This window comes from Cyphomyrmex costatus, unplaced genomic scaffold (assembly GCF_001594065.2).
Source record: "Cyphomyrmex costatus isolate MS0001 unplaced genomic scaffold, Ccosl1.0 scaffold415, whole genome shotgun sequence".
NCBI lineage: Eukaryota > Metazoa > Arthropoda > Insecta > Hymenoptera > Formicidae > Cyphomyrmex > Cyphomyrmex costatus.
Genome location: NW_017278373.1, coordinates 728,164 through 738,653, shown reverse-complemented (window position 1 = coordinate 738,653; position 10,490 = coordinate 728,164). Strand labels below are relative to the sequence as shown.

Below are 10,490 nucleotides of genomic sequence, written 5' to 3'. Positions count from 1 at the left end.
TGTATCTCTGATTATACGTATATACACATAGAATATTACAAAGAACTCCCTCCGTTGGCGTATTCGCGGGAAATTTGTTTAATTAAGCGACTATTGATACAAAGATATCGCAATCCATTATCCAGCATTTGTTATACATGCAGGCAAATTCTCATAAATTTGCGATTTCTATATTATGTCGTATTCTCAGAATGGAAGCTCGATATAATTAATAAAAGATGTTATTCACTGAGAAGAATGTCTGATTAAAAATGAATGAACCGGAAAATTCTGATTATATCATTCAGAGTTTCGGTTATCTCAATTAGAATTCTCAAAAGAGTCATCCATTTTTAACTAGAATTCCAATTAACTCGACATTTTTCTCAGTATTGTTATGATTAGTATATTTTAACGCAAGTTATATGTAGTATATATATATGTGTATATATATATATATATACTACATATAACTTAAATGTAATAAGTATTAATAAATATGACCGTTTTGACGGATATAGTAGCAATTTTATTCGAGTGCTTTTAATTATTTCAATAATTTAAAATATTCAATAATATAACTAAAAAGTTGATTATTATAATTTTAGTAGCTTTCTCAACCATTGTTTATACCAAATATCGTTAATTTCTGGCAATAATATATGATCATATTTATCTTCTATGCTATTTGCTGCGTTCGATTCTACCACGTCATACTGAAAGAAGCAATGTTAGTAAAATATACATGTAATAAATAATAAAATATCATACAATGTAAATAATAATAAAACATACATATAATAAGTAACCAAATTGTATATATGATATTTACTTACAGTTTTGTGCACTCGATTGTAGTCTTTATTGTAAATTCGCGGTCCATTCCGACGATAAACCGGAATTTGTACGGTACCATGTAAAATTAATGTAAATATTCCAATCATGCCGTTATTTTGTTCCGGGCCTATCTGAAAGGATGTAAATATACATGATCAAATATGCATGCGAAGAAATAATTTCAATGAATCAATGTATGCGATAAATCAATTAAACGTTTCAATAATTTATTGTATGTAATTGTTACTCAGTCGATATTTTCCGTGGGTTCCACGGATATATTCTTTTATAAAAAAGAAATCTTTGGAGATTAATTTTTTACTGGTATATGTAGATATTATGTAGATATGCAGATTTATTCATACAGATATATTTGTATGTGGTATACATAGACCTTCGAAATCCATGGGCTGTAATTTGAGATGTTTGATGGATAAGGGAGTAAGTCCCTTCTACTTTATGTGCCCAACCAAAATACTTTTCCTGAATTTATATAGTTACTATTATTATTAAATACATATGTTTTGGGAACGATATATTGCGTCGAATAATATATCTGTATTTTTAATATAAAATGTTTCTATGGTAAAATATAAAGTTTTCTTATACGAAAATGAATAATTCAAGTAGATATTATTTTATCAAAAGTAAATTAAATATCGTTAAAATCGTTAAAAACAACCTGAAAAGAGTAGTTTTTTAAGAGTTGTGAAATGAAAATGACAAAAATGACATGATCAGGTTAAGAACATATTCTTTTTGTTGATATTATGTGATTAGTTCATAATTTCAAGTTGAAAAATAGCTTTTACTCTTTTCTAAGAAATTTAACTTTTTGAGATGTATTATTTTCGAAATAAAGGAGCGATATAGTGAATCAATAATAGAATTTAGTATAAGACATTTTCTCAGTTTTACTTCGTCAAGTATGTCCAAGGTCCACGTTCCTCGAGGATCTTCGCCCCACGTCGCGACGGACATGAATTTCCACTTCACGAAACCAGCGTTAGAATTATCCAACTTCCTTGGACTTAGAATCTGGACTGAGGTCCCTAATAAATGAAGCACATGGTTTGCATAAGTAGAATTTGTGTATACATGAATGCGCAAATGCAATTTTAAGGATATCATGATAAATATCTTCTCTTATACGGTATTTTTGTTACATTACAGGAAACAAAGGTAGCATTACATTAATATGAAAACGTTAAATTGGTTTATACGTTGGTTATTACAAGCACGCGTACATACATTCCATTTAGTTTAACATAATTAAATACGATCGATTCTGCAAAACACGAAAACATTTATACAGTTGCATGTGAACATCATCGATTTTTTCTTATAGGTGTTGTAAGCTTGCCATTTTGATTAACGTTATACACACGACCTAATTACAAAGTGCAAAATAAAAGAAAATAACATTTTTTTAAAGTAAATTTTCACGATAACACGTATGAACTATTTTACCTTATTGCTTAATTAATGTTAATTGCAAGCATCTCTTGATATAATTAATAGAAAAATTGTTTGTCATTTCACAATAAATAAAATATGAATATTATTAGCCAAAAAGTATTTTTTACATCTATTTTTTTTAAGAGGAACAGAAATATAAGTTTAAAATAAAATTTTATACATTTCAATTTAACAATATCAGAAATAACAACAAAAATATAAAATATAAAAAATCATATTGTTTTATTCTAGAAATTTTTTTATAAAAATAATTTAATAGAGAGAAAAAATAGAGAAAAAGAGTATTCAATATTTTTATGAAATGGTTTAACAAAAATTTAAAGAATTAAAAGTTTTTAATAATTTACGTGAACAAATAAACGTCCAAAAGATTAAAATTTTTTCTTAAAGCTCTTAATCCAAAAAACTTGATATTAAAAGTTACTTTCTATTATTATAAAGAAAGGCTCAACATTTTTTCTGCTTTATATTTATTATATTATATTTATTTTAAAAAATGTAATATAATAATGATTTGAAACAAAAAGAGTGTTCTCGCTGATTCTGTTAGTTAAATCAGAAAATATAAAAGTAAAAAGGAATAAATTCCAAAGTTATATTGTTACATTAGATGTCTGGATGTTTTTATTCACTTCTTTCTTGCATTTTAATACATTTCGGATTTCTTTCAGTATTCTGATGCGAGTGACGTCGTTTGTCGATAACAACGTCAATCGGAAAACGTGTACGGAATTAAATAACGCGATGTATTGGCCGATGTGATGATTGGTATCTATTCGTTCGTGTCCACGTTTAAAGCACCGTTCTATTTGATACAAAGTTATAGAGTTTCTTTCTGGCATTTATTATACATTTATAAGGTTTATACAGTAAAGTACGTGACTAAACGCAATATTCGACAATCATTATTGAACGAATAAATCCTATTTCTATCCAATTCTGTACCTTTTCGAATAAACAGGCCGCATCGAAGTAGCATTAAATTGAATTTCTTGCTATAAATTGAAGTAAGAACGTATTTATGCTGTTAACTGCATTTACTATGCGACACAGAAACGTGACTTGCAATATTAATGGTAGTATTAATTCTGCTGGAATTATCATTAGGATCCGTTCGTTATTTGCTGTCTTTCCAAAGCTATGTTACATCAAATTATATAATATTTCTTATATAATAATTATATAATATTTCTGATCGATAAACTTAAAATTGCGTAATGTTTATTAATGTCATTCACTTAAAAAAATCTTTTAAACATTTACTTTAATAATATAGGATAAATATTTTTAAATAATAAAACATTTTGGTACTAAAATATAATTTAAAATTTTGTACAAATAAATACAAAAATAAATAATTAGATTTCGCTCGTTTTTTTTGTAAAACAAAGTATAAAGAAAAACAGTATAAATCGAGCGGTAATAAGATTTTTTAATTATTAGATTTCTAGTTTACTATATTACTAAGAAATATAAAATAAAAATATATAAAAGTATAAAAATATCGAATGTTTTGGAACTCATAGGTCCTTCTTCAGCGATTCATAAAGATGTTTCGATGTCAATAAGATAAAGGTATAATCTGACGGTCAAAGCGACATGGTGTGGTATTATACTGGTATAACAATTTGTTTGAAGAGAAATGATTCTCCTGTTTTTGTGTGCATGTAGAAATTGTGTCTAAATTTAATTTTTAATTGCATTAACAAAAGGATCAAAAAAATTATATATGAGAAATTGAACACAGATTGTTGACAATGTGATTTTAGAAAATAGCAATAAACATAATAAAAAATTATTATACAAAAATGAATTATTTTCTATATTAGATTACATAAGAAAAGATGATTATTTAAAATAAACAACACTAAGAAAAAAAGGCAATGTAAGAGTCAAACAATTAAATTAATGTAACGTCTAGTTAAAACAGATTTTTAAAAACATAATTAATCCATAAATATAAAAACATATATATAACTACTTAAAATATGTATAATAACGTAATCGTAAAATTCGACATTCCCTATTATAAATTTTGGCTCTTGAATTGATTATTTGATCCTTGATGATTATTTAATTCTATGATAAATACAAGTATGTAATGTATAAAGATATGTGTATGTATATTAAAAATCTTTCTTTCTATAAAAGTTCAATTTTTATCTTCCCTTCGTGGAACCATCAATATCTTTTTTTTATTTCAAACGTTACATAATTATATTGCTTAACATAATTTAGCTACATATTTAATCATTACATGTATTAATTATTACTATTTATATATGCATTTATATACTAATTATTTAATGTATTAATTATTATTATTAATTACATATTTAATATATTAATTATGTTATTTTTTCTTCAAATCTATGTATTTTTTCTATTCGCATTTTTCAATTACTTCTTCTTTCATAAATTCAAACGCAATCATGAATAGAACTCGATAATTTTGGTTGATGAGTGAATTGCTATGCATATAAGTTAAATATATTTGCATTTAACTTCCGAGAATATTCTTAGAGACTTCATCCCCGATGTAATTATAAAGGATTTTCCTTGCTTGATATTTTTAGAACTTTTCTAAATATTTTCTCTCAAATATTTTCTATCTAAGAACGTAAAACAGTCCATTCCGCGACTATTTTCATGGTTATTCCCTCGTCTTTCTGTTTTTTCACTTCTATAAATCAGACATAAATTAAAATTGACGTTTTCAGAGGTACATTTCAAATAAAGCATAGTCAAGTAAACTGACTCAGGAGACTTATGCGACCTTGTTTGTTGCATAAAAAAGTTTTATTAAAAGTACTACTTTTTAATACTTTTGTTTCTTTTCCCAATACGGACTATAACTACTATAGTCCAAAGCTTAGAAACAAAAAAGTTCTATTTTTTAATTCTATTGCACATATATACAAATTTAATTTACTAACAGTAGCACGTAGAGAAAATTTTGAAGAGAAATGATTGAAAAGTCAAAAATCAAATCTATAACCTACCTGAAGGCGCAGTCAGGCGCATCTGCAGTGCCCCGCGACGAGAATATTTGAGATTCGCCTCGACTTCCACGTGCTCCAAAAACATTATTTCACTCCCCGATGTCCGGCAAACGTTAGTAGCATTGAATTGCAATTTCTTTAAACATCTATATGTCAGTCTGAAATCGGCACTGCAACCATTTACATTGCATATTTATATGTATAAGCAATAAATTTGAAAATAAGCGTTTTACAAAAATCAAAGTTATTGAATAATCTTGAAATAATGACAGAACACAAGAAGAACTTATGGACTTTGATGTATAATTGAAATTTGTAGAAATTCTTTCATACAATTTCTATTAAAAAAACGCAACATATTATATATATATAAATATCGATATAACTTTATGTGTAATGATATATTGTATTAGTTCTACATTTAGTTATTTTATTAGTTATAAAAGATTTATATAACTATAATAATTATAAAATAACAATTTAAATGGACTTAAAAGTTCAATTTTTATCTTCCCTTCGTGGAACCATCAATATCTTTTTTTTATTTCAAACGTTACATAATTATATTGCTTAACATAATTTAGCTACATATTTAATCATTACATGTATTAATTATTACTATTTATATATGCATTTATATACTAATTATTTAATGTATTAATTATTATTATTAATTACATATTTAATATATTAATTATGTTATTTTTTCTTCAAATCTATGTATTTTTTCTATTCGCATTTTTCAATTACTTCTTCTTTCATAAATTCAAACGCAATCATGAATAGAACTCGATAATTTTGGTTGATGAGTGAATTGCTATGCATATAAGTTAAATATATTTGCATTTAACTTCCGAGAATATTCTTAGAGACTTCATCCCCGATGTAATTATAAAGGATTTTCCTTGCTTGATATTTTTAGAACTTTTCTAAATATTTTCTCTCAAATATTTTCTATCTAAGAACGTAAAACAGTCCATTCCGCGACTATTTTCATGGTTATTCCCTCGTCTTTCTGTTTTTTCACTTCTATAAATCAGACATAAATTAAAATTGACGTTTTCAGAGGTACATTTCAAATAAAGCATAGTCAAGTAAACTGACTCAGGAGACTTATGCGACCTTGTTTGTTGCATAAAAAAGTTTTATTAAAAGTACTACTTTTTAATACTTTTGTTTCTTTTCCCAATACGGACTATAACTACTATAGTCCAAAGCTTAGAAACAAAAAAGTTCTATTTTTTAATTCTATTGCACATATATACAAATTTAATTTACTAACAGTAGCACGTAGAGAAAATTTTGAAGAGAAATGATTGAAAAGTCAAAAATCAAATCTATAACCTACCTGAAGGCGCAGTCAGGCGCATCTGCAGTGCCCCGCGACGAGAATATTTGAGATTCGCCTCGACTTCCACGTGCTCCAAAAACATTATTTCACTCCCCGATGTCCGGCAAACGTTAGTAGCATTGAATTGCAATTTCTTTAAACATCTATATGTCAGTCTGAAATCGGCACTGCAACCATTTACATTGCATATTTATATGTATAAGCAATAAATTTGAAAATAAGCGTTTTACAAAAATCAAAGTTATTGAATAATCTTGAAATAATGACAGAACACAAGAAGAACTTATGGACTTTGATGTATAATTGAAATTTGTAGAAATTCTTTCATACAATTTCTATTAAAAAAACGCAACATATTATATATATATAAATATCGATATAACTTTATGTGTAATGATATATTGTATTAGTTCTACATTTAGTTATTTTTATTATGACCATTGCGTTTTAATTAATTTTGCTGTATGCTGAAGATGACTGGAAGTCAGTCGAAACGTCCGGAAGTTGGATTGGTTCTGTAACCTTAAAATTAAAATATTATTACGCACTTATAACAGCGGTGATTATTTACTCTCATTCGTCCTAGATACATAAAATTTGTGTTATAATAATTATATACTATATAATATAGCTATAAACCATTTTCTCAGCATTCTTTTGAAATATATAAATTTTAATGCATCATATATTTATGATAAGATATACAATATATGATAAGATATGTCATAATTTATAGATAAGAATAACGATATGATAATACTGTAGAGCATCGCGTAAAAAGCCCGAAGCTGTTTTCGTGAGTATCTCATCACTCACAAAGGGATTATGAGAGTAATCGCAAAGCTTAGTACAAAGTAGGTAACAACATGGACATGAAACAAGGTAAATCCTCAAAGTGTAGAGATACGTGCACGTGTGTATTTATATTACATAGGTTAAAGAGACATCTTGTAACGAGATAAACATCCATTTTCGGTCACATGTACGAGAGATCATGACATTTTGAAATGATTATGCATATTTAGCGATCTAATATGATAAGTACGAAAAGTTCTATTTCCTTTCGATGCTAAATAAAATACTCTATCTAGGAACGTATTTCGAAGAAAAGTCCTCCATGATGCTCCATTTTCTCGCTTCTATCGCACTGTCGTAATGTAACGAATGAAGACTTTTATGACCTTCTTCAAGTTAATGATGTGCTTCTTATCTTGCGCTTCTTCGAGCATCTGCAAATACTTCTCCGAAAAACGAGATCGCCGAATTCGATTGATGCGACATTATTCGAGAATTATAAAATGGCACGAGAGGTCTTTATTCTTTTAGCATTTGTGACGTAAAATAAAATGTAACGCGATGTTTGTAATAGTAGTAAGTCTAAAGCTGTAAGAAATTGATCAGTTATAGTCGAATGTAAAGAGAATAATTGACTATAATTAATAATTTTTTTATTACTTTATTATAGACATTGCGTTAGATTTTATTCAGCATAAATATATAACTAGATATTATAAAAGTCTATCTGCATTAATAACTCATCGTTAAAAAATCCGCGTTAATATTTTGCTTAATAAATTAGAATTTAATTTTGCAATTATATGCAGTTCTAAGCAATTAAAACAAAGTAAAAAAAAAAACAAGATTTGTAAGATCGAGTGTTTTGTTATTCCAATAAATTTAAATATAAATTACACTAAATGCTGCGTGAATATATTTGCTTCTGTTTAAGCAAGAACGGAAGCGTTTAATCAATTTTATTCGTAAGACCTATGCTGCCCAGTTAGTATGATGTTCGCATATCACCCAATTAAGCCACCGCTCTAAATCCGCTAAACTAATTTACTCACATATACGCGTTATCCACTCTGCAAATAGTCTTCTCCGGTACTGTCGTCCAGTTGTAGCTCGCCATTACCAATGCGTACGCGTTCATAAGTCCAAAACCGAAGTGTGAGTTGAACCAAAATCCAGCAGCGTTTTTAAACCAGCCCGGATTTCCGCTGAAAATTTATTCAAATATTAAAGTTCCTATCCTGGGAAAGAAGCTGCCGTGACCATATGCAAAGTAGAAAAAACTGTTCTCGACCTCTTTTGATTTCCTTTTCTCTTATTAAAATTTTTATAATGGAAGTAAAATGATATTCGTATTATTATTATTGGAATTTTTCAAAGTAACAATGGCTCCGGAAGAGTATTATTACAATGAAGCTTGATATTGATATCCCTTGAATAAAAATAAAATATTTTATAGCACTAATAGTCAAATATCACATGTTTCCGTATGAAATATGATTACAACTATTACTCATCAACGTGAACGGTATACGTTTCTATGAAAGCTATCACGATCGTTTTTATAATTTACAAGACGACAATAGAAGGCAATTAGCACGGAATATAAATTACACGAGAACGAGCAATAACGGATAGAAATATGTATGACCATCTGCATACGCATCCCAGTAGGCAGATCGAACAACAATTTTTCTCGCGTTAGATGTATGCGTGACCTCGTTTCTTTGACAACTATTCAATAAAAGTTACATATCATTGTTTGAAATAATTTTCATGCATGACACAATTGTGACTTGTGTGTTTGATGATCGTGAAAAATGTAACAAATATATTCGATATTTTTCAAAATGTCAAAAAATTATTTTGGATTTTTCAAACAAGTATTGATTAAAATTTTCAAAAACTAAACTCATCAATTCCATAAAATGAAAAGAAAGAGAAAATTGATGAAGTTATAATCGTGTGCTCAGGTACTAAAATATAAAAAAAATGAAATGTAAAGTTAACTAGAGTTCAACTTCTGAAAGCTTTAATTAGATCTCGATATCATTTTATTTCAAGAATCCTTTTGCGACCTCGCTTGTCAATCACGGTCAATCGCACTGAGAATTATTTTTAACGGCATATCGAGAAAAATTATTTCCTGCAGGTTTCACCTAAATTATGGTTTCATATTGCAAACAACGTCACGACCTATTTTGCCGTAACATGAGAGAATAAGAATTTAAACTGACACAATTGCAGATACACGTGGCCTGAATTGTTATTCGAGATACGCTCACCTGAGAGGAATGTATTCCGATGACCAAGCTATTAGATGCTGAATGTCCCTCCACGTTAAGTTGTTGCTACAAAAATAAGGAAATATTAATATCGTCTTCGATTAGAATATTGATACTTACTGCTGAAATAACGTTTTTATTTAAAGTATAGATTAACAGAGAAAAGATCGAGCTCAATATACTGCAGCTTTTTAGTATAGATTATATTGAATAATACATATACTTTATATTGGTTGTGTGTACACATTTTTATAATATGTTTAGTTTTCACATATGATAGAAAGATACGTAAAAAACGATATATAGAGTATATATATATATATATGTATGTATATAGTATATTCGAAAAATTAAATAGATACATATACATTTATGATTTAGATTATATTGATATATTTATAGCCACAAGAAATTAAATCACATAAAAAGAATTATACAAAGTATAAAAATAATAATAATAATAAGAACTAAAACTAATTTTGATAAAAAATTCAAATTTTCATGATAAAAATAATTTATGATCCAAATTATCTATTTAATTCTAATGTATAAATACAAATTTCTGAGTATACTTTTAATGCGTGTATTGTTATGAATTATATACTATTCGTATTTCGTCCTATTTGTTTAATATATATGTATTTTACACTAATTGTGTTGCATGCAATTGTACTGTTAATTATACTGTTTGTTTTGTTATAATTATATGTTATAGTTATTTGATATTATAATAAAGTTCAAATTTTAATTTCTTGAGTTTATGAG

General features: G+C 27.2%; 1 protein-coding gene across 1 annotated transcript in view; it reads right to left on the bottom strand.

Moving 5' to 3' along the window:
* Positions 1 to 575: 575 nt before the first annotated feature.
* Positions 576 to 10,490, bottom strand: part of LOC108777210 (neuroendocrine convertase 1) — a 32,869-nt gene continuing 22,954 nt past the window's right edge. The window contains exons 10-15 of the mRNA XM_018544036.1: positions 9,726 to 9,791; positions 8,496 to 8,648; positions 6,646 to 6,815; positions 1,735 to 1,868; positions 816 to 947; positions 576 to 695 (exon numbers count right to left, since the gene is read on the bottom strand). Of these exons, the coding sequence (XP_018399538.1) occupies positions 576 to 695; positions 816 to 947; positions 1,735 to 1,868; positions 6,646 to 6,815; positions 8,496 to 8,648; positions 9,726 to 9,791 (775 nt within the window). The remainder of the gene's footprint in view (positions 696 to 815; positions 948 to 1,734; positions 1,869 to 6,645; positions 6,816 to 8,495; positions 8,649 to 9,725; positions 9,792 to 10,490) is intronic.